Raw genomic sequence first — 24,936 nt, 5'->3', positions numbered from 1 at the left:
AGAGAAATTGATTAGAGATAGAGAAGAGAGAGACAGTTGTCCAAGGACTAGATATAAGGGGGGCAAATAATAATTAACACCCTCTGAGCACTTAGTATGTGCCAGGCTAAGCACTTTACATGAATCGACATGCTCAGCCCTCAGAAACAGTGCTATGATAAGGGTGTTAGTAACACCCCTACTTACAGATAAGAAAACTGAGGCTTAGAGAGGTTAAGTGACTTCCTAAGATCAGATGGTTACCAAATTAGTACAGTCTGGCTGCAGAGGGCAGCTCTTAAACCATTCCACTGCAGTGCCTCCCTAGGAATGAGCGAGAGGGGTGGCTCTCATCAGGAAGGCAGATGCTTCCACCTCCGAGGCAGGACTGGTGGAGGGAAGAGATGCAAGCAAGTTGGGGGTTGGTCGGGAAGTGGAGAGACGTCCCACCAGATGACCTCAGTGGTTACAGTGAAGTGAGCAGGGAGGTTGTCTGCTGGAGATTCGGGGGTGGGAGGGTGGAGGAAGGAAGGAGAATGAGCATCTTTCGGGAAGGCAGCCCAGCTCCATGGCTTGTGCCTCAGTTTCCTCATCTATCAATGAGAATGACAACACAACTGCTGGTAAGGTTGTTATGAGATAACAGATGTAAAGAACTTAGAAGAGCACCGGGCCTGCCCATTGTGAATGTAAGCTACTATATAGAGAGGCAGGAAGGGTTGTTGCTCTCACTGAAAAGAAAGGGACAAAGAAAATCATGGGAATGTAGCACTGAGAACCCAGCTAGGGCATTGTAGTTATTAATTATTATGATTGCTGTTGATCGTTTCCATCTGTTCTCCCACAGTACTCAATAAAACCTCTTTTATACTCCATAGCACATTGGATTGTAGTTATTTGCATATCTGTCTCCCTTACTGAATAGGGCAATTTCTCAAACAGACGCTGGGTGAGTGGCTGGTTGGTTGGTTGGAAGGATGGAAGAGACCACTAATCATCCCCCAGCATCCATCCTCCTTTTCTTCCTTAGTAATAGAATCCCACAATTTTATGCTGGACACAAGGCCACTTTGAATACAGATTCTTTTACCAATCTCCCTAGCAGCTAGCTGTAGCCATGTGGCTAAGTTCTAATTCATAGGATATAAGCAGAAGAGGTGTGTGCAACTTCCAGGAAATGTTCTTAAAAAGAGAAGGCATGACATTTTTTGTTCCTTCCTCCTCCCTGCTGACCAGAATGCAGACATGATGGCTGGATCTCAAGCAGCCATCTTGGAACATGAAATGGAAGCCAAATGAGAAGGATGGAGGAGCAATAAGATAGAAGGAGCCTGGGTCCTGTCATTGTGGAGCACCTACCAGCCCTCACCTGACTCTCTCTGACCTTCCTCTAAGCAAAAGAGAAATAAATTTCTATCATATTTAAGTCACTATCATTTGAGGGTTTCCTGTAACTCACAGCCAAACCTAATCCTAACTATAACAGATGCATTTTCACGGTAGTGAAGTCCAGGGCTTATGTCCCTATTTGGTTCTGGATTTGGCAGTATTTGCCGTGGTCTTCACCCACAGCTGAAAACACAGGTTAGAAACCAGCTCTAGTTATGAATTATCACTAATTCGTAACAATGCCTTTTGCGATATTTTCTGCCCAAGCCTTTTAACAGGATTGAGGAGGCCTCCTCCGCTAGAGTTCTTCAAGGTGACAGGGATCCCATTGCTGACAATTCTGGAAGTTGTTATCATGGTTACTTCACGGAGACACTGCTACTGTGATTCTCTAAGGGATAGCACGAAAGGCTCCGGGAAGAAACTGGCTTATCCCAAGAGACACAATGTCCAAGGAAAGCTCAACATCCAGGAGTTGTCAAGAGGTTTTGCCAGGAGTATTTGGCAGCAGGCTGGTGGGGGTGGGAGGGGGAGTGGGCAGGGAGGAGGAAGAGCAGGGACGTTTCAGCAAGCTCAGCCCATGTGCTAGCTCCCTCTCTGAGAAAGCATCTAAGAGCTTAAACATATCATCAATCAGGGGTCCCCAAGTCCACCGCCCCAGCCTGGGGGCTGTGACAGTGATGCCGAGGTGGGGCTAGGGTGGGAGATTTAGGAAGAATCGTGATGGTCAGTCAGGAACCATCCTGGAGCTGATGGCTGAGGAATGGAGGTGGTATCCACTGCCAGGGCTTGTGGTCAGTCAGCAACTCACTGCTTTTGCAGAACTGTTCTCAACATATAGCTTCATGAGGATGGAAGCTTCCTTCTCAGGGCTCGAGGGCCTCTGTTCTTTCAGCTCGTGCCCTTCCCAAGGTCCCCAAGTCAGAAGTGACCATCATGCTAAGGAAGGGGTGGCGGGGGGCAGCCTTCCCATACAGAGTTCTCCAGGAGGCACTGGTTAGGCACAAGTGGGTATAAGCAGGTTTGTCAGATAGAACACAGGACTTCCAGTTAAATTTGAATTTCAGGCAAATATCAGATAATTTTTTGGTATAAGTGTGTCTCATAGAATATTTGGAACCTATTTATCATAAATGTTATTCATTGTTTATCTGATAATCAAATTGAACTGGGAATTCTGGTATTTTTTGTTTATGTTATTTTGGTTTTTTTGCTAAATCTGGAATTTAAGGTAAGGTCTTAGTAGGAGGAATCTGGAGGTGGAAGACACAGGGGGATCCCCATGGTTAGAGAGAGTTAGAGGCAGAAATCGCATGGCTTCTAAGTTCTCCAAGGGCCCCAGGATCAGTCTTCTAACGTTCAGCAAGGACACTTGATACATTCTTTCATCATGGCCCAGAGTATGCTGGGTCTGTGAAGACAGGAGCTGTGGGATGCCCTAAGACAACGCTGGTTACTGTTTCTTAAGTATGCTCCCTCCCACCACAGGACCTTAGCACATGCTCTTCCTTCTGCCTGGAACACTCTTATCTCCCATTTTCACTTCCTTAATTTTTGTTCATCCTTCAGATCTCTGCTCAATGTCACTTCCTCAGGGAAGCCATGCCTGACCCCTCTGACTGGGTCAAAGCCCCCTATGATACACTCTCATAGGGCGTATACCTCTCCTTTGTGGCACCTGTTACAGCTTTTCTTCTACATCATTTATGAGGTTCTTAGATTAACGTGACAGTAAGCTTCAGAGGCCAGTCAGGAGCTGTGTCTGGTTCTACTCACCTTTGTATCCTCAGTGCCCAGCACAGGACTTAACAAATAATAGGGATCCAATAAATATCTGTGCACAAATGAATCTTGGGTGTGGGTGCAGTGTAGAAGCAACTGAAGGGGCACCAACCCCCACTCTGCATATTTCTAAGCCAAGTCACCACTGATGATGAACAACTGGAAGGACCCACAGACAACTCCCAGGTATAAGGGGCAATAAATCTGAACTCCTCACCCAATAGGTTAGCAGGGAACGCCTGAAAGGCAGAAAAGGAGGCCTTTCCTTCCTGGCAATTTTTAAAACCAAAGTACAGAGAGAGAGAGAGACTGCAACCAGTGAGACAGGAGCAAGGACAAGAGAGTCCAAGAAAATGGGGTGGCAGTGGGTGGGGGGCAAGCCCTGGATGTCTGCCTAGAAAGGCTGCTGGTAGTCATGGCTTGCTTTTATGTACCAGTTGGGGCATGGTGTGTGGTAAGTCAGACTTAAAGTGCCAGGGACAAAAGGGACAGAAAGGACAGTGCAGGTGTATAACTAAGGATGCCTTCAGCAGACAAGCAAGGGAGCCTAGCCAGAGAGATGTGCCAGATTTCTTCTCTCCCCACCTGTCACCCCCTCTGAATACCCAGTGTGATCACCTGTCCCAAGCAATTCAGTTCCTCAGACATTTATCCAACACTGTCTCCCCCCGCCCAGCCTGCCCCATCAACACCTCCCCAAGCACCTACAGGAGAGCAAGGAAGACCTCATTCTCTGCCCGTCCCCGCCCTTCCCTGACTTCACTCCAAATGCTTCTCAGACTGGTCCACTACTCTCTGTATCTGCTGCTATCAGCCCAGTCCAGACGACTGATCAATACCATGGACGGAGCCAACTTAGGAAATCCCCCCCAATATATAGAAATGATGGATAAAACAAAATCACAAAAGCGTTTTTGCTACCATGCCAAACTTGAAAATAGGACAGAGTAATCTTCAGGTACCAGAAACAAAAAGGCAATCCAAAATCTGAGTAGTGAGAGGGAATCTAAGCCAAGAGAGCCACAGGAAGTTGGGGCCAGACATATGCTAGAGGCTAGATGGGAACACCCAGGGAGGACGATAGGAGAACCCCCAAACCTGTGCGGCGTGGGGAGCTGGAAAGAGATCCCATGCATAAAGCCAGCAAGCAAGGAGGTTCATTGCATTTACAAACTTGGACCAGAAAACTCATGTCTTGATTCAGGAAAGTGGCCTGGAAGTAGGATGCTGAGAAATCAAAACATTAAGACTGCTTTGTGTGTGGGTGTGGGGTTCAAATGAGTATTACCAGTGAAATGCAGAAACCTCAAGCTGAGATATTAACTCGAAAACTGGTCCCAAGTTCAAGCAGTACTTCAGCATAAAGGAAATTGAAGCCATGAGGGACAAGTGGGCAGTAACAAGCAGTAGTGAACACATAAATTGTTAAAACATGTTTGTAAATCTGAACTATTAAACCATAAAAGACATAAGAACAACTGATTTAGCAGGGTTTTTAAAAGAGGTATAATCAAAATACTAGACAAATATAACATGGAAGATAGGAGGAAGGAGTTAAGAAGGAAATGAAAGTGTTCCAAGGTTCTTGTTCAGTGCCTAAGAAGGATAGAAATATTAATTTTAGACTTTATTAGAAAAATATGAAATTAAGTAAATTTGTTAAAAATTTAAGAAAAATTACTATTAAAATGTAAACTTCCAAACCAGTGGAAGGAACAAGACAAATAAAGCCAAATTGATCAGTTTAACAGAAGGCAGAAAAGTAGAAAAGGGGAAAAGCAAAGAAAAAGCATGTCAAAGAAACACTTTAAAGAAATGATAGAAATAAGTCCAAATAAATCAGTAGTCAAGATATATATAAATGGATTAAAATGTCTATTAAACTCTAGCGCTATACTGCTTACAAACAGCACATCTAAAACGTAAGGATATAAGACAGCTAAAAATAGAAAGAAGGAAAAAGATATACTGGAAAATTAATCAAAAGAAAGCAGCCATAGCAATAAACTCAGGTAAAATAGACTCCCAGGCAAAAACCATTAGTAAGGATGAAAAGCAGCCTATTTACTGACAAAAGAGCCAACCACCAAGAAGATATAACAATCATAAGCCTGAATACTTCTAAACAGCACACTGTCAAACTAAAGAAAAAATTAATAAAATTACCAGGGAAAACAACACATCCGCAATTATGGTGAGACGTTTTTAACACACCTTTCTCAGAACTGGTAGATCAAACATCCAAAAAAAATCAAAGATAAACATTTGAAAAATATAATTTCTAAGTCCGACCATATATGTAATATATATGTATATGATGGAGGAAGCCTCAACAAATCCTAAGGAATAAATATCACACAGAATGCATACTATGGCCACAATGTAGCAAATCTAGAAATCAATCTTGAAAAGGTAGACTCCACCCCCAAGAAATACATTTGGAAACTAAAAAAAATTCTTCTAAATAATTCACAGGTTTAAAAGGAAATTATGATGAAAGTTACAAACTATTTAGAACTGAACAATGGAAATACTGCATCTCAAAACTTATGAGATGCAGCTACAGCAGCATAGTTAGAGGGGAATTTATAGCCTTAAAAGCACATGTTAGAAAATAAGAACTAGAGCTTGAGAGCCTGAACAAAAGACAAAGATGGTAGAAGAAAGAATATAATAACACAAAAGTAGTAGAAGAAAGGAAATATTAAAACTAAAAGAGAAAGAAACAATAGAGATGCTCACTAAAACCAAAAACTACTTTTTTTAAAGACTAATAAAATATAGTTTTTAAAATATACAAACCTTCAGCAAGATTGATCAAGAAAGAGCAGGAAGGCATAAATATATGGTATTAGGAATGAAAAGGGGGGGCATAACCTATGGATACTATAAAATTATAGTACTAAGGCAAAGAACATTTGTGCCCCAAATTTTGAAAACTGTCAATTTTTATTAAATGGTCCATTTTTTTGGAAAATATAAATCACTACAATAGACAAAAAAATAAAACCAGAATAGATCAATAACCACTAAAGAAACCGAAGCTGTAGTTCAAAAACTTTCTCCTATCCCCAAAAGGCATCAGGTTCCAATAGTTTTATAGGCAACCTTTACTAAACCTTTAAGGAATAGACAATTCCTACTTTACACAAATTGTTTCAAAGAACAGAAACACAGAAAATGCTACCAAACTCATTTTAGGAGTCTAGCATAAGCTTAATACCTGAACTGAATAACAACAATAAAAACAAAATCATAGGCCAATATCACTTATGAACACAGATATAAAAACCTTAAATAAAGTAATAACTATTCAAAAATCCAGCAACATATATAAAAATAACACAGCAAGACAAAAACTGCTGGAGGTCCATCTATCTCTTCTTCTTTTTGTCTTTAGCCATAAGAACCCTGCTTTTCAGCCATGTGCTCTGCTCATTGCATGTTACTTCCCAGCTAAAAACTATTCCAAAGCCCCCCTTGCAGCTAGATGCCACCATGTCATGAGGTTTCAGCCAATGTGATGTAGGTGAAAGTGTTGTAACTTTCAGGAAGTCTTCTTAAAAAAGAAGGACTGAATCCCTCCTCCTCTCTTCCTCCTTGGTACCACTCAGAATGCAGACAGGACAGCTGGAACCTGAACTTCAGCTCCTTGAGATGAGGTGATAAACAAAGGGTGGAAGAGCAGCAAGATAGAAGGAGTCTGCGGTCCTGACACTGCACTTCCACATCCAGGCTTTTTCTTTTCTTAACTGAGAGAGAAATACACTTAAGATACTATTGAGGCCCTGTTACTCACAGCCATACTTAATCCAAACTGGCAACAATGTCAAGCAGGGTTCCTCCCAGGAATGAAAGAATGGGTCAACGTGGAAAATCTATTAATATAGTTCACCACACTACAGATGAAAGGAGAAAGCATATGATCATCAAAGTCAATTCTGAAAAAGCACTCAATAAAATTCCACTCTCATTTTCTATTTAAATAAATAAATAAATAAAAACTCTTAGCCAACTAGGAATAGAAGGGAATTTCCTTAACCTGATAAATAGTATCCATCAAAATCGGTAGCAAATATCATCATACTTATGAGCGGGGCTTGAGAAGCATATCCACTGAAGTCGGGAATGGGACAAGAGTGCTCCATTCAACAGCGACCTGGAAGTCCTATCCAATGCATTATCACAAGAAAAAGAAATGAAAAGAATATAGATTTAAAAGGAATATCTTCATTTGCAGAAAATATAACTGACTATATAAGAAAACCCATCAAGACTTTCAGATAAACTATGAGATCCCCTATGAGAGAACAGCAAGGTTGCTGACCACAAAATCAATATTCAAAGGTTAGTCCTGTTCCCACACACTAACACTGTCCATTTATAAAATACAATAGGAAAAAAGATCCCCCACCCAAGAGCCTCTATAGTGCAAAGGACTATCACCTTTCTTCTGGATCATGAAAAAGTCCTGCTTACTAGCCTCCCCATGCCCACTATTGCTTCCCTTGAATTCATTCTCCACTCAGCAGCTAGTGACCTTCTGTAAACATAAATTAGATCACGTCACACTTCTTCTTGAACCTTTTAATGGCTACTCATTAGCTATAACTACATTCTAGTTCTTCATCACGCCCATGCCTACTCTCCATTCCACTCCCTCTCCACTCCCCCATCCCATTCCACACCAGCCACATGAACCTTCTTTCAGTGCTTGATGCATGTCAATCTTCTCCTGCCCCAGTACCCTCACATATGCTATTCTCTCTTCCCGGAACACTTCCCCCACATCATCTTCCGAGGGTTCCTAGTCAATCCTCAAGTCTCAGCTCAGATGTCACCTGCTTAACCTAAATAAGGTCCCTTCCCTCTTAGCTCCTGCTTTTTTCTTTCATGTTCCCACCATAATGCATAGTAATATCCCATTACATATTATACCATAATGTGTAATCACATCTTTATTCATGGATTATTTATGCATTACCTTGATTCCCTTCTAGACCATAACTTCTATGAGGGCAAGAGTCATATCTTTGACATTTCCCTGAGCATTTAACAGGAGCTGTCATATAACAGATGCTTAATAAGTATTTTCTGAACGAAGGAATCAATGACTGAATGACGGAGTTTGCTGATTTAGCTGGAGTCTCAGTAGAATGCCTGCTGCTCTCTCGGAGGGGACCTCCAGGGTTCCACCTGGATGAGGGACCAAGAAACCTCATGAGGGAGCGAGTGGGCACACACGGGCTTGGTTCATGGTTCACGGGGTAGAATTAGAGTTGGGGGCAAGATTCTGAACACAGAGCTGCATCCATTCACGACTTCAAACCCATCTCCCAAGAGCACATGTCATGGACTTGCGGAATTGAGTTTGCCCAAAGTGCTACTTTTCTGTGATTTTGGTGAAATATCAAGAATTTGGAGGACAGCAGCTTTCAGGAGGGATGGGGACAACAAGGGCGGCTTTTTGCCACCCTTGATGGAGGCATTTACAGCCTCAGGAGCATATGGAACTGCAGGAGCTAAAGAAAGAGTAGAGAAAAATGGTGAATCCGACAGGAACCCCAAAAAGACTTGATCAGACACCCACACACAAGACACCCCCAGGGGTTCCCAGAAATAATTGGATGAACTTTAGGGGAGAGCTAAAGGTCCAAAACCACGGCAAGTGGGAACAGAGCTGTGAGGGACTGCCACTGAGACTCTAGCTTTATTCCTCTAATGGGTATGGCCTGAGACAGGCAACACAGATTACCATGAAACTCTTACAGCCAGCCCCAGGCAGGTGCCCAGACACCACACTTAGGGCCACTGGCCTGGTAGCATTGCAGCCCAGAGGGCCAATGGGCCACTGAGACATGGTCATTAGAGAAAGCATCTTCCCACAGGAACCCAACAACGGGGGGACTCCTCCCAGTATTCCCTCCAGAGCTTGCAGTGCTCATTTTTCAGTTGGAAATTAAGGAAGCAATGTTTCTAAGGCCACCTAATGCCAGAATAGTGGCTGCTGGTAATTCTACCATCTCGGGTACACCACAGACGCAGCCATATAATAGGTACCCCCGACTGGTTAAATGCTTGTGTGAGCCAAATGAGGAGGAGTGTTATATCTGCCAGGGGCCCCTGAGAGGCAATCTTCATGTTTATTTGTTTCTTTTTGAGCTCACATACTTGTACGCCACGGGAAGTAACGAGGGACTGGAAAAATCCTCTGTAAAGGACCATTGTTCGAGGCCTGCTCAGCACCCACCTGCTATCTCTCCCTACCAGCTCCTTCCCCCATCACTGTACATCTCCTGTCCACCTCAGGGCACCTGGGACAGGCATGGGCATAGGAAGAATTCACTTTAGATCCCATGACTGCCCTGGTGACATCTCTGTGAATAACCTCTGTGGCTGCTCTGACTCTTCCCTCAATAAAAGGGCGTGGTCTCACGTCCAGGAAGAGAGTGCAAGCAGGGAGACCCCGCCAGGGAGGTCCTTATGCAGCCCTCTCTCCGCTTCTCCCACAAGAAAGCCTGAGATGCCCCAACTCGGACCTACCTCTTGTCCTCTTCCACCTGTACGCCGATGGAGTGGAACTCTCTTCGACTCCTGTTCTCCGTGTCCGAGTCCGAGATAGTCTCCACCTGGTGGCAGGGTTGGGGAGTCAGTGGCCGGGGCCAGACCAGGGACGCAAGCCCTTCCCAGGGAGAAGGGACAGCAATGTCTGAGCCCCAAGCCAGCTGGCAGATTCTGCAAAGACAATCTGCCTGAACAAGATGAGAGACCCAGGTGGTCAGAGGCATCAAGGTGGCAACCTCTGGGCACCGCTCTCCACTCGCCAGTAGGGGTGATGGTGTCAGGATAAAGGACAGGGAGTGAGCTGGGGCTGGTTAGAGCAGCCCCGTCGATGACCAGGCACTGGGGACCACCTGCAGCTCAGAGCAAGCCAGGAAAAGGCCTATGTATCCAGAAGGCCCAGTGACATCCTCAACCCATCCCCGACCGCCCAGGGCCTGAGTTTTCGTCGGCGCCTCCTCCTTTCATACCTGCACCCCAATGGACGGCCGCCACTTCCGCTGCCGCGCCAGGCTCCGCAGCTCCTCCCTGCCAGGAATGGTCTTGATGATGAGTGTGGGGGGCTTGGGGCTGGCCCGGGGGGGCACCGGCGCCAACTCCAGGGTGCGCGCGCCCATGGCGGGGCCGTCCAGCCCGTCGGCGGAGCTGCAGCGCCGGGCGGGGCCCTCGGCCGCGGTGAAGCTCTCGTGGGCGGAGTCGGTGCTGCTCTGGGCTGTGATGGAGATGCGGGGCGGGGCCTGGCTTCCCGGTGGGATGGGGGGCGGGGCCTTTCTGAAGTTGAAGGCTGCGGCCAGCGAACGCAGAGACGCAGCGGGTGAGGAATGCGACCGGGTAGGTGCCTGTGGCCGACCACCCCACACACCTACGCGATGCCACAGGACCCAGCAGCCACAGGTACTCCACGTGCTGCTAACCCACAGAGCCAAGGATTGTTCTCCCCATCATCCGACCCAGAGAGGCAAGCAATCTGCCAAAGGTCACACAGCAAAGCTGTGGCGGGGGCCAGAACCAGAATCCAGGGCGCTCTCCAACCTAGAGCGGGGCCGAGGCAGAGAGGGCGTACTCACAGGAGCCGGGCCTCCCTGAGACAGAGGCAGGGGCAGCAAGGAGGGGCAGGCAGTCGTCGTCTTGAGAGCAGCCGGCCTGGATGGCCCGGAGGTAGCTGTGGCTCCGCATGCGGAAACAGCCGGGCAGGTCCAGGGCGTCCACAGCCTGGGACTCAAGCTCCCCAAACACGGACCCGCACACGGCCTCCAGCTGCTGGTTCAGCTCCTCGCTGAGCTGGGGGCAGGGCCCAGGAGGACAGTTACTGGGGTGCTGGCATGGGGTGGGCCCTCCCTGAGGCACTTTGCCTTAGTAATATATCTAGATCTGCAGACGCTTATCTCTGTGTCACTCTTCTGCACGGACTAAAAGAAACGCTCTCTCTGCAAAGAAAGGTGGAGGCACCCGTGCCCTGTGCTGCTTCCCAAAATGCAGTGGGGCCCACCTTGGGGTCCAGTCTTTCCTCTAAATACTCTTCCCTCCCCCCCATCTATGCTGTTCCCAGATGTCTGGCTGTGCCCCAGTCTCCAGATCACCAGTCTTCCTCTCCATCTAGTCCCGGCCCCTGATGTTTCTCACACCTGACCCCAAGGGAGAGGACTAGAGACCTGACACTCACCCTCCTGCCCAGTATGGCTGTACAGGATGGGTGACCCTGAGCTTCAGGGCAGCCAAAGCATCAAGGAACGTAGCCTGTGAGTTGCCAGCACAGGCTATGGAGTGAGACCCACCTGGACTCAAGCACTGGCTCTGCTACTTCCTAGCAGTTTGGCCTGGGAAAGTTACCTGAAGTTTTTGGGTCTCAGTTTACTCATCTGTCAAATGGGAGTGGTAATGGTACCATCTTCATAGGGCTATTTAGAAACACATGTGAGGCACTGGGTGCAGGTACTGGCACATAGTAAGCACTCAGTCAGTGGCATGTGAAGGTCTCAGGGCCTACCTGGTAAACACGGGTCACCACCCATGAGAACCTCGACTATTCATGTCACTGAGCCCAAGAGAAATTCTCCCATGGGTGATTATGTAGAGACCATTGGATGAAATGACAGACAAGGTCCTCGGTAGCATCCACATGGTGAATGTGACAGGAAATATCCCATGGCTGCATCTTGTGTCATCTCCCAGGAAAGACTCATGGCATCATATTTATGTGCGATCAACAGAGGCCCAAAAGAATGGCTTGATCCGTGTGTAGAAGGCAACACAGCCTCCAAAACATAACATGATTTCACTAGATTCTACCTCAGACTGAGCAGGAATTTCCATCCCATTCTACCAATGGCAAACTAAAGCTCAGAGAGGGCAGATGAATTTTCCAAGGACGCCCAGCTTGTAAGTGGTAAAACCAGAGTTAAATGCCAGGTTTCCTGGCTCTCTGCCAGGCTGACTGAGCATCAGAATCTCCTGGGGAGCTTGTTAAACCTGCATTAACTCAGGCCCCACCCCAAGGATCTGAACCCAGGGCTCTCAAACTATATGCCTCTCTTTGCTTTGGCTGCTCTAAAGCTCACGGCCAAATTTGCTAGAGATTCAGATTCCGTGGTTCCAGCGTGGGCCCAGTAATTAAAAAGAAGGATGGTCTGGACTTCTTTCTGAAGCTTTTTTTAAAGGAACTTCATTATAAGAAATCATAGACCATGGAAAAATCAATCCAAGATCCTGTAGAAGTTCTCCCATATTTGACTGGCACAAACCATGCCCCTGTGGCAGCTGTGGCTTTCACCACGACTGCTTGAGTCCACCTCTCAGTTTCCTATCTCTGGACCTGTGAGGTACAAAGGACCAGCAAATACCTGGCTATTTCCTGAAGCTCAGGAGCTGATCTAATTCCTGCTAATTCTAGACCAGGCTCAGGAAACTCCCCAACTAGAACCAATACAGACCAGAGGGGCCTGCCCAGAGCACAGGAGAGCTGACCTAACCCCAGCAGAAAGTGTTCTGGTCTCAAGTCTGGACACCAGGAATGGAAGGACTCTCACTCTGTGGCTTATCCCTGTATCTCCATCCCTCTTCCGTGTGTAAAGCACTAGGCATAATATCTGGCATACAGCAGATGCTCAATAAGCATTAGCTACTATTATTAGTAGCAAGAGGTTCTGAAATCACAGTGACAATGCTTCTGAGACGCCTCTCTTTCCCAGGGGTTCTGAAGCTTTTGAGATCCCAGGACCAATGCCATTCAAGGCAGACAGAGGGAGGGTGAGAAACTCCCTGGGGCCACACACCTTCCATCTCTACAGGCCAAGAGGAGCTTCTAGAGTTCCAACAAGGAACCAGGACCCAAGGGAAATGTGGGCTTATACAGACTCTCAGAGGAACACTGCACCTGAGTTGATCTTGACTGTATCATGATTATAAAATTATAACATTGTACTGTGAATTCTCCCTTTACCCCTGCACTGCCTTCCACTCTGCCCCTCCCAACCCCCTGCTTTCAGGAGAGTCAAAGTCAAAGAATCCTCTTGGGAAATGAGAACCTTAGTCTTTCTCCAAACCAGCCTCAGAACCAGTAAATATTTCCACGGGTGTGGGACATTTAGAAGAACATATTTTTTTGGGACCTAATTGAAAATTGTTCATGCTAGAGTTGGTGGGTCCATCTGGGGGCTAGACAACATCCTGTATACTTATGTCATTTAGTTTAAATAACCTTGGAAAACCTTCTCATTTCAAAACACTCTAAAACACTGGATAAAATATAACAAATGTTTTATATGCATAGCTGAGCTCACAAGAAAGCCAGTGAAGTCCCAAGGGGACAAAAGCTAAGAAGAGACTGGAAAATCAGAATATTAACTGTGTGAGTCAATGCTGCAAACAGCCCAGTGGAGGTGGGAGGTGGGGCAGGGGTTCCTGGTCTCACTAACCAAAGGGCTTCTCTTTTAACACCCACATGGGTGCAGGAGTAAGGTTTTGGGCTCAGATGAAGACGGAATTGGAAATGAGAACTTGCATAAAGGTAGGAAAGGAGATGCCTTTGATGCAAAGGTGGACGAAAAAAATCAATTATCAATACACACTGATGATAAAGAAGCTAGTCTGTGGTCCAGGCATTGGAAGGAAAGGAGGCCAATCTCCTATTCTGTATCTATTCAGGACTCTGTGTCTGCATGAGCCTGCATGGGCCAGACCCCCCAAATTAAAAATTAATACAAAATGGTCCCAGACCAAGAATAGTCTAATAGAAGCAATTGCAGAATATTTCCTGGCAGACCCACTCCTAACGCAGGCTGCTCAGGAATCTCACGGATAAAGCTCCATTGAAGATGAACTAATATTAGACTGTGATAATCCCTGCCATGGCCCCAAATCGTCTCTACCTCCTGATGTTCACACCCTTGTGTAGTCCCCTCGTCTTGAGTGTGAACTAGACTTCTAATTCTAATTGGCCCACTTCTAATAAATAGAATGTCACAAATACAAAGGGACGTCACTTCTGACATTAGATTACAAAAGACTGTGGCTTCCATCTTGGATACCTTCTCTCCCTCTCACTCTCAGAGCCTTTGTTCTGGGAGAAGCAAGATGTTATACTGTGAGTAGCCCTCTGGTGAGTCCGACATGTCAAGAACCTGATGTATGTGGCCAATAGCCTACAAGGATCTGAGGCCTACTGACAGCCACGTGAGTGAGCACGGAAGCAGGTCTTTCTACAACCAAGCCTTGAGATGACTGCAGCCCTGGCCAACACCTTGAGTGAAGCCATGTGAGACACCTGATCCAGGTGGCACCCAGATAAACTGTGCTCAGTTTCCTGACCCATAAAAACTGAGATAATAAATATTTGTTGTTTCAAGACACTATGTTTGGGGGTAATTTATTATGCAGAAATAGATAACTAACACTAACAGTGACCTAAACAAGAACTAAACTTTCATTGAATTAAGCCATTGAGAATTCAAGGTTTATCTGTTACAGTAGCTAGTATTACCTTAGCTAAAAGAGATTAGCTTTTAAATTATGTTTAAAATTTCTAAAACTCAAAAGATAAAATTAAAAACATAAAAAGAGAATAAAAGCTTTGATCTAAAAAAAAAAAAAAAACTAGGAGAATTTGAAAAGGAACCAAATCAGATTTCTAGAAATGAAAAAAAAAAGCACTGAAATTAAAAACACAATTCATGAGTTAAATTGTAGATGAGATTTAACTGAAGAGAAAACTAGCAAACCAGAAGATATATCTGAGGAACTTGCCAGAAGGCAGCACAGAGAGGTAAAGAGACAGAAAATATGAAGGAGAGGTTAAGATACATGGAGGATATAAAAAGAAGGTCCCACATAAAACTAATAGGAATTCCAGAGAAGAGACTAGACAGAATGTGGAACAGGCAATACTTGAAGAAATCATGATAGTGGCTGAAAATTTTCTAGGCTTCTGACTTCAGGCATGACAGTGAGGGGGACACCAAATCCTATCTCCCAAGACAACTGTAAATCTGGACAAAAACTGTCAAAAACAACCATTTCATCACTCTGAAAATCAATAAAAGGTGTACAACAAAGAAACATTTACTCATGAAAATTACTGAACTTTGGATAAGAATAGCATAAGTCTATGGTGTCCTTGCCTGGGGCTGCTCCCATTACCCACACTCCCAGCTCAATCAGTTGCAACAGTTTAACAAGGGTGGGGCAGGCTGTGAAAACCAGTTGCCTCACTACCACTACCAACGGAACCTCACTTAATTTGGAGCATTGTCAGTTATAGTATCAAGAACAGCAATAGCCAACAGCACTGCTAGGCTGAGGTTTTGGCACTGTTTGGGGCAAACTATGGACTGGAAGACCAGCCAGGGACTTAACAGAGAGTTCCAAGGGTTGAGACAGCCAGAGGGGGTTTGATAAGCTCTCCAAATAACCCAGGTTAACCAGAGGTTGGGTACACGTATACAGAGACCAGAGAGGCCCTGAGTCACCTGCACATCCTTGGCCAATGGAGCCTGTGCACATGTGCAGAGGCAACAGAAGAGAGCCCGGTGAAAAGTAAAAGCCAGGGCAGGCTTGAAAACTGTACTCCTGAAGTTTGTACTCCCTGCCCACACACAGAACCATATGCAGAGACAAGAAGCCTTACTGGCTTGAGGTTTTTGAGCGCAAACTCCAACCAATCTCTAGCTGAATATTGAGCTATGCAGACACAGGAGCAACTCCTAGAAAACCAGGCTTAAAAATAAAAACAAGAAAGAAAAAAGATAGTGGAACCATCAGAGGCCACATTTGGCAGAAAGATAGATTTCACAGATGCAGTCCAGAGATTAACAAACAAATAAACAAAGCAATAACAATCTTCAAGTGGTAAAGTAAGAATCCAGAGTTGCTACAATATATTATCTAAAATGTTCAGCATTCAACAAAAAATGATGAGACATGCAAATAAACAAGAAAATGTGAATGTCTCTAAAGGTTTGATTTATCAGACAAAGCCTATAGAGCCGCTATTATAAATACATTCAAAGAATTAAAGGAAATCATGTTTAAAGATTTTTTTAAAAACATGACAATGATGACTTTATGAATAGAAAATCATAACAAAGAGAAATTATTTTTTAAAAAGAAAAAAGAACCAAATGGAAATTGTGGCACTGAAAAGTACAATAAATGAAATGAAAAATTCACTAGAAGGGCTCAGCATAAGAAATGACCAGTAGACTTGAAAATAGATCATTATAAATTATCCAGCCTGAAGAATGGAGAGGAGAAGAGATTGAATAGAAACGAACAGAGCCTCAGAGACCTATGGGACAACATCAAGTCTACCAGTATACAAGTAATGGGAATCCCAGAAGAAGAGAGAGAAAAACAAAAACTATTGGAAGAAATAATGGCCCCAAACTTTCCAAATTTGGTGAGAAACATTAATATACAGATCAAAGAAGCTCAATGAATCCAAAGTAGGTTCAACACAAAGAGATCCATACCCAAACACATTCTAGTCAAAATGTTGAAAGCTGAAGACAAAGAGAAAATCTTAATAGCAACAAGAGAAAAACAATTTATCACATAAAAGGAAACAATAATATGATAATAACTGGCTTTTCATGAGAAACAATGAATACGAAAGGCAGTGGAATGATATATTCCACTATATGAGTGCTGAAAGAAAAACTCAACCAGGAATTCTATATCCAGCAAATTCTATATCCAGCAAAACTATCCTTCAAAAATAAAGTAAAAATAAAGAGATTTCCAATTTACTGCTAGCAGATCTATCTTACAAGAAATACTAATGGAAGTTCTTCAGGATAAAAGGAAGTGACACTCAATGGTAACTCAAATCCATAGAAAGAAATGATAAATATGAGTAAATATAAAAGACTCTATAAACATATTTTTCTCAGTTTTTATCTTAGCTTCTTTAAAAGACATAAGATTGTACAAAGCAATTACTATAATACCACCAATGGTTTATAATAATTCTTAGGTTTACGATGTATATATGGTGATATATATGACAATAATAGCACAAAGAGGGGAGAGAAAAAAGGATATTGATTCTAATAAATTAAGATATACATTGTAATTCCTAGCACAACCACTAATATTCAAATAATAAAGTAAAAAGGAATTAACAACAAAGAAGTTAAAATGGCATGCTAAAAATATTTAATTATTTAATACAAAAGAAGGTAGTAAAGAAAGAACAGAGGAACAAAAACAACGTGAAACAATCCAACCATATCAATAATCACATTAAATGTGAATGGACAAGACATCCCCATTCAAAAGGCAGAGATTTTCAGATTGGATAAAAAAGCAAGTAGGTTGAAAGTAAAAGGATGGACAAAGATGTACCAGCAAACAGTAATCATGAGAGAAGTTTCTAGATTTGATGAAAGACATGAATCCTCAGATTCAGGGAGCAGGCACGTGCACGCGCGTGTACACACACACATCATAGCGAAACCGCAGAACACCAAAATCAAAGACAAGATCTTAACAGAAATCAGAGAGAAATGAAAATTACCTACAGAGACAATTAGATTGACAGTACACTCCTCAACAGCAATAACAGAAGACAAATGACAAAGGAATCTTCAAAACACTGAGAGAAAATAATGATTGACCTAGAATTCTATAATAAGGTAAATTATCTTAAATACTGAGGGTAAACTGCATTTTTTGTTAAAGGCAGAATTTGCTACTAACAGACACTCACTGAAAAAATTACTACAGAATTTAAAAGGAAGGAATGAAATGTAAGAAGGTACAGTGAGGGGAGAAAAGGTAAAGATGTGAGTATATATAACCAAGTACTAATAGCATAAAATGTAACAACAATAATAAAGACTAATTTGGAAAGACGAAAAGAAGATGGCACCAGGGACTGGCCTGATGGCATGGTGGTTAAGTTCATGCGCTCCACTTCAGGAGCCCGGGTTTGAGGGTTTGGATCTTGGGCACTTACCTACACACTGCTCATCAAGCCATGCTCTGGTGGCATCCCACAGACAAACTAGAGGGAGATTGGCATAGATGTTAGCTCGAGGCCAATCTTCCTCACCAAAAGAAAAAAGAAAAAAAGGTTGAACTAAAATACTGGGCAACAAGTACACATAAGAAAGGAAGAGGCGATCAAAGTTAAAGTGCCCTAAGGTCTTTGCATTGTCCAGGAGAAAGGCAGAAGAAATTGTCAACTTTAGACTTTGCTAAGTCAAATAGGCACACTAAAATTATAAGAGTAACCATAAAGAATGAAAATAGAATATATAACTGCTAAACTAGTTTGAGGAGAAAAATGAAGAAAACCCAAATGATCCAAAAGTAGGCAGCAAAGGAGTAGAAAAGCATCAACCAAAAGACAGGATAAATAGAAGGTACAAAGTAAGATGACAGAAACAAAATCCAAGCATATTGGTAATCACAATAAACATAAATGTGCCAAATTCTCAAACAATTGTCAGAATGGATATAAAATAAAATCTAGCTATAAACTATTTACAAAAAACATACCTAAAACATAAAGAGACAAAATGTTTTAAAGTAAAAGATGGAAAAAGATGTTCTGGGAAAACACTGAACAAAAAAATAGACTTAAAGGCAAAATGCATTATTATAGTAATAAGTTGACATCTCTCATGCATTAAACTTTCTTCCTCTTCTGTAAAGCAAAGATTATAAGCCATGCCTCCCAGGAGAAATATGTATTATATACATGATGTTAGATAGTGTAAAGTGCTAAGAAGAAGAAAAGAAAAACAGAGAAAGGAAATAGGAAATGTTGGCGGGTGTAGTTAAAATTTAGATTTTAGAATATTTGGGGAAAGACCTGAAAGAAGAGAGGGAGTGATCCATGGGAGTGTCTGAGAAGGAGAGATCCGGACAGAGGCAGCAGCAAATGCAAAGACCCTGCGGCTGGAGCACACCTGTGGTGTCAGAGGAGCAGCAAGGGGACTAGTGTGGCTGGAGTGGTAAGGGAAGAGAACAATGTTAGGAGGGGAACTTAGAGGTAGCAAGGGCCAGATCATGCAGGGCCTTATAAGCCATAGTAAAGTCCTTGAATGCTCCTCTGAGTAAGCTTTTGAGTGAATGTAGTTCTATTTTTAAATGATCACTCTGGCTGTACTGAGAGAGAATGAAGTGGAGCAAGGGCAAATGCAGGAGACCAACTAGAAGGCAGTGCAACAGACCAGACAAAAGAACATGGCAACATGAACTGGAGTGGTGGCAGTGGAGGTGGAGAGGAGTTGAGGGATCCTGGTTATGCTTTGAAGGTGAGACCAACAGGATTTGCTGGAGGACTGGATGTGGGATATGACAGAGAGAAAGGAGTCAAGACTGACTTCAGGCTTCTAGACCAGAGCTCCTGGAAGGATAAAGTTGCCATTATCTGAAACGGAGAAGACAGTGTATGGGGCAGGGAATTTGTGGGGGAAAGGACACCAGCAGTTTAATTTTGGACATCTTAAGTTTGAGATGTTTACTAAACATCCAAGTGAGACTTCAATACACAGATATACACACCTGGTGTTTATGGGAGGGTTTGGGCTGAAGACGACTTTGGGAGTCATCAGGCTCTTGATAATATTCAAAGCCATGAGGTTGGATGAGCTCACCCAAGGAGTGAGTGTAGAGAGAAGTCCAGGAACTAAGCCCTGAAAACTCCAATGTTCAGATCCCGGAGAGTTTGTAGGCACCAGTGACACAGACTGAGAATAAGTAGCCAGAGAGAGATCTAGGAAAACCTAAAAGGTGGGTTGTCCTCCAAGCCAACTGAGTGAGGTGTTTCAGGAAGGAGAGAGTCATCAACTGTGTTAGATGTTGATGATGGGTCAAGTAAAATGAACACTGAGCACTAACTAGTGGGTTTAGCAACAGAGGCTGGTCTGATGTGAAAAGACGGCTGTGCCAGTCAGATTCCCTGATTCAGGAAATGTAGCAAAGAAATGCTGAGAGACTGAAGCAGCAAACAATAGGAGCCAATGTGGACAGTCTTTTGCACTGCTTTTTGCATTGCTTTTTTCCCCAGCAAATAGTAAAAATAGCTAACCCTTCTTGAGTGCTGGCTATGTGCCAAGAACACTATTATGATGCCTATTTTTAAATAGGGAAAGTGGGGCTCAAAAAAGTCAAGTAACTTGCCCCAGGTCACTCAGCTGGTAAGTTGGTAAGTCACTGAGCTGGAATTCAAACCCATCTCATGCCCTTAATTACTAAACTGTGCTGCCTCCGTTTCGTTGAGGGGAAAGTCTACACTTAGGTATGAAACTCACATTTACAAAATAACAATTTGGGGCCAGGTACCTTGTGTTTGCAAACATTGTTTCACTGAACTGTCACAAAACCCCTGTGAGATAAATACAAGTACTGTCGTCATTTTAAAGATGAGAAGACAGAGGTATTGAGAGGTGAAGTGTCTTGCTAGTGGTCCCACAGGGTGGAGGTGATGAGGGGAGAACACAGCCCTGAGCATCTCTGAGGCTGAAACTCTGCTCGTCCCCTCTCTGTACAGTCAATCCTACTGTTCCCGGGAGGGTGGGCTGAGAGCAATAAAGTCAGGCCAGGGCTGGGGAACCTGAGAGAACTGATGTTGCCCTCACAAGCTCATCACTTTGAGGACACTTGGTGGTTTCTAAGGACGTGACTCTCTGAGATCTCCAGTCTGAGTCAGCTCCAGGAATCCCAAGTCGGGCTTCCCAGCTCCCCCAGAACCAGACCCAAGCTCTCTCCTTGGGCAGATCTCTGATTTTAAGGCCTAGGCTGAGCATGGGACTGACTCTCCCTTCCCGCCCTTTCCTTCGGGCATCCTGGGCCTCTCCCTACCTGTCCGGTAGTGAGGGAACGGGTGTAGCCAGGAATGGAGCTCCGTGGGTGGATCCGGGGTGGGACACAGCAGCTGGGAAAGGTCAAAATTCCAGATTCAAAACAGGAGTCTGCTAGGAGGCAGGGGAGGGGAATGATAGCATTGGGGCCCATGAGCAGCTTCTATCTGCCAGAAACCCCCAGGAGACTCCTGGGTAAAGGAACCAACCCAAAGAGGCACTCAGACATATGTTGTCACCCGGGACCCCCTCTTTATATGGGGACTACCCAGTTGAACCCTAAGCAGGGAACCCGACCGGTACCCACCTTACACACACCCCCTGCAGGTACCCAGCATCAGCTTCCCGCCTCCCAGCCCCCAGCATTCCCTGTCCTTACTTGATCCGGGCCTGGTCCACGCTGGAGGAGCGGCGGGAGGTGAAGCGCCGGGCGACAGCTTTGGGAGATGTCTTGGGGCTGCCATCTGAGTCTCCGCTCTCCTCGTCCCCCATGGCTTTGATGTAGCTGCCGCTGCGCATCCTGCGGCAGGGGATCTCCCCATCCTTGCCCCCAGTGGGGTAACCCCCCCAGTCATCTTGCGGCACCTGTGGGAACAGGGGCCTCTGTCTCTCAGACACGTCCCTACTAAAACTAGAGGCCAGGACCCTCTTTCCCCACTGCCAGTGGGAAATGCTCTGCCCTGGCTCCAGCAGGCCACACTCAGGAGCATGCAGACATGGAGTGGGAAGTGAGGTCTCAGGCTGTCCTCCCCCTTACAGGAGATGCCTCATCCTCCTCCATGGACCTTTTGCTACTTAACCGAAGGCCACCTAGAAAGTCCTGGGGCTGACAATGCCAGATGCCAAGAGGTCGAAGATCAGAGGTCAAAATGACCTGTGTCAATCCCACCCCCAGCAGTAAAGTATCACCTGACCTCAGTCACCTTTTGTCCCTCCTTCTCCTCCATCCTCTTCACCTGCTTAGATCCCAAATCCTCTGACTCCCCCTCCTTCCTTCTGTGAGGAGCCACAGAGGGTTTTAAGCAGGGGAGTGACATCAGATTTGTATTTCAGAAAGAGCACTCTGACAGTCCAAAGAGAGGATGGACTGTGGAGGGCCAGGAGCAGGGCAGGGGCTCAAGTGGCAGGAGGGAGATCAATTAGGAGGCTGATGCCGTTATCCAGGCAAGAGATGATGAGACCTAAATTAAGACAATGACAATGAGGAGGAAGAGGAGATGGAAATGAGAGGTGTTAAGGAGCATCAGTGAGCCTGATTAGATGTGGGGGGTGAGGGGGCGGGGAGAAGTTGAGGATGACTGGGAGGCTGCTGGCTGAGGACCTGGGGGATGGTGCTGTCGCTCACTGAGCCATAGAATCCCAGAGAAACAGATTTGGGGAAAAGGTGATGGGTTCAGGGTTGGGCATCTTGAGTTTGGCAGAGAACTGTTGAGCAGGTGCTTGGATATTTGGTTCTGGAGTTCAGTGGAGAGATCCGGGCTGGAGGCAGACGTGGGAATCATGGGCGGCCGCTGAATCCAGAGGAGTGAATGGAAGAGCCCAGGGGAAAGAAGAAAGAGAGCTGGGAGGGATCCACTGACATTTAAAAAGAGATTGCAAAGAAAGGAAGAGGAGCCTATGAAGTCACCTGAGAAGGAGTGGGCAGAGGGGTAGGAGGGAACTCAGGAGAATGCCATGTCATGGAAACAGGAGACATTTCCAGAATAAAAGGAATTGATAATGTCAAATGCCACAGTGCATTCAGAGGTTAGTAATTCAGGCTCGGGAGTCAGACAGATCCATGCTCAAATTCTGGCCCCATCACTTGCTAGCTAGGTGAACTTGAGCGAAACTGATTAATCTCTATCAGTTTCCTCATCTGTGAATTGGTAACGATAATTATTCCTACATCACAGGGTTGGTGAGAAGGGTAAATGAGCCAATATAGAGTGCCCAGCACACAGTAAGTGCTGAATAAATGTCAACTATTATTATTATAAACATTGAAAAGTACCTTTCAAGGAGAGCTCTCAAGAGACCATTGGTGACCACGGCCAGAACATTTTAGAGGACAGAGGGTGTGGAAGTCAGACTGCAGTAAAGGGAAGAATGAAAGAAAGTGAAGAAGCGGAGTGTATGCTCTAAGAACTTGGATACGAAGGGAAGACACGACGGAAGGGGCTATGGGATTGAGGAAAGGATTTTTTGGATGAGAGACTTGGGCATATTTTCAGGATGAGGGAAAAAGCCAATAAAGATAAAGACAGTCTTTAAATGTGGGGAGGGAGGAGGGACAAACAGCTCAGGGATGGAGGGGGTCCTGGGGAGATGGGCTCAAGCCCTACTGAAGGGATCATCCTGGGATGGTGGTCCTGGCTTCTCCTCTGAGCCAAGAAATAAGGAGGTGGGGGTGGCTGGGAAGCTAAATGAGTCTACAGGTGAGCTGACAGGCAGGGGAGGGGGCTCCGTGATGGTCGACTGCACTACAAAGAATGAGTGTAAATGAAGGTGTGGGGGAGGGGGCTGGGGCAAGTAGGGAAGACTTAAAATACTTGTTGTAAAGAACAGGTTAAATGGGGTGGGGATTGGGGCTCAGAAAGGGATCAGGGATCAGGGCTCAGGGGAGGGACAGAGACTCTGGGAGTGATGCTAGGTGAGGGGATGGAGACCAGTGCGAGAACAGGGACCCAGGGATGGGATGGGGCCCGATGAAGGAGCCTACAGGGAGGAACAGGACTCAATGAAGGGTTGGGGCTCAATCAGAAGATGCGAACACAGGGAGGAAACGAGGCTCCATAAAGGAACAAGAACTCCAAGTGGCAAGAGGAGTTCCGGGAGAGGGTTGAGGGAGAGCTGGGGTCCAGTGCGAGAAACAGGGTCTTGACAAAAGGACTAAGGGTCCAACAAAGACACCTAGTTTGACGGGGCCGGTTTCCCCTCCTTTTGTGCCAGGGGAGCAGCAGGCTGTCTGGAGGGTCCCAGCAGCCCCTTGTTCTCCCCCAAATGGGTTGAGACTTCCCAGTCCTAAGATGCCCTGGAACCCTAGGCCCTGATGGGTCATTCACCTTCCCCATACTCTACAGAGAGGAGCCGCAGGCAGGCAGAGAAAGCCAGGCCAGATGATGGGCCAGCCAGGGCACGCTTTGCCACACTGCAGGGTTCCCACTCCGTAGCCACTGCAGAGCTCCTCGCTCCTCTGCAGGACACTGTGAGGTGCATGTTAAAAAGGAAGCCCCCAGGGAGGCCAGGGCAGCCCTAGAGAAGCAGCAGGGAGCAGTGGGGTGGCAGTGAGGCTCCAGGGATGGCAAGGGCTCAGTTATGGGAGAAGGGTTGGTGTTCCCACCTTGGCCTTTCCTGAGGGACCCTTCAATTCCCAGCTTAGAGAACCTCTCTACGCAGGGAGGGGGCAATCCAAGGCCAATTCAGTAGTCCGGAAGTCTCCAACCTTCCCTTCTGTCTCCCACCCCTCTCTGCTTCCAATGTGGCTCTATCTGTTCCCTTGAGCTTCCGTAAGTTCCCCACCCAGGAGAGCCCTAACACGTGAACAACTTACCAGCAAGCCCAGTGACACCCAAAGACACATGCAACCTCGATTCTCCACACCTTTGGACATGTGCAGCCTCTTCCTGGAACACCCTTCATCCACTTCTGCACTAACCCAACTCCTCCACTGAGATTTAGCTCAGGGGACATTCCTCGTAGAAGCTGCTTTGAGCAATCCCTAGCCACCACCACCCCAGGTGGGTGCGGTGCTTCCTCTGTGCTCCCACGGTACCCAGCACTCTCTCCTACCGCAGCCTCATCGCACTGTGTTCTATATGTTTCCTTGCCCATCTCACCTCTAAACAGTGAGCTCTTCACAACCTGCACCTGTGTCTTCATCTTTGCAGCCACAACACCCGGGAAATACTCACTGAATGAATGACTGTGGAATAACTAC

The 24,936-nt window shown here is 45.4% G+C and overlaps 1 protein-coding gene across 3 annotated transcripts in view; it reads right to left on the bottom strand.

Moving 5' to 3' along the window:
- The window catches only part of DLGAP3 (DLG associated protein 3), a 56,949-nt gene that overhangs the window by 7,163 nt on the left and 24,850 nt on the right, over positions 1–24,936 (bottom strand). For all 3 annotated transcript variants that reach the window (XM_044770315.2, XM_014864019.3, XM_044770314.2), the window contains 5 exons: positions 21,397–21,602; positions 21,019–21,091; positions 10,779–10,992; positions 10,182–10,495; positions 9,694–9,779 (listed from right to left, as the gene is read on the bottom strand). In XM_044770315.2, coding sequence (XP_044626250.1) covers positions 9,694–9,779; positions 10,182–10,495; positions 10,779–10,992; positions 21,019–21,091; positions 21,397–21,602 — 893 coding nt within the window. The remainder of the gene's footprint in view (positions 1–9,693; positions 9,780–10,181; positions 10,496–10,778; positions 10,993–21,018; positions 21,092–21,396; positions 21,603–24,936) is intronic.

This window comes from Equus asinus, chromosome 5, assembly GCF_041296235.1.
Source record: "Equus asinus isolate D_3611 breed Donkey chromosome 5, EquAss-T2T_v2, whole genome shotgun sequence".
NCBI classification, from domain to species: domain Eukaryota; kingdom Metazoa; phylum Chordata; class Mammalia; order Perissodactyla; family Equidae; genus Equus; species Equus asinus.
This window is presented reverse-complemented; position numbering and strand designations above follow the sequence as displayed.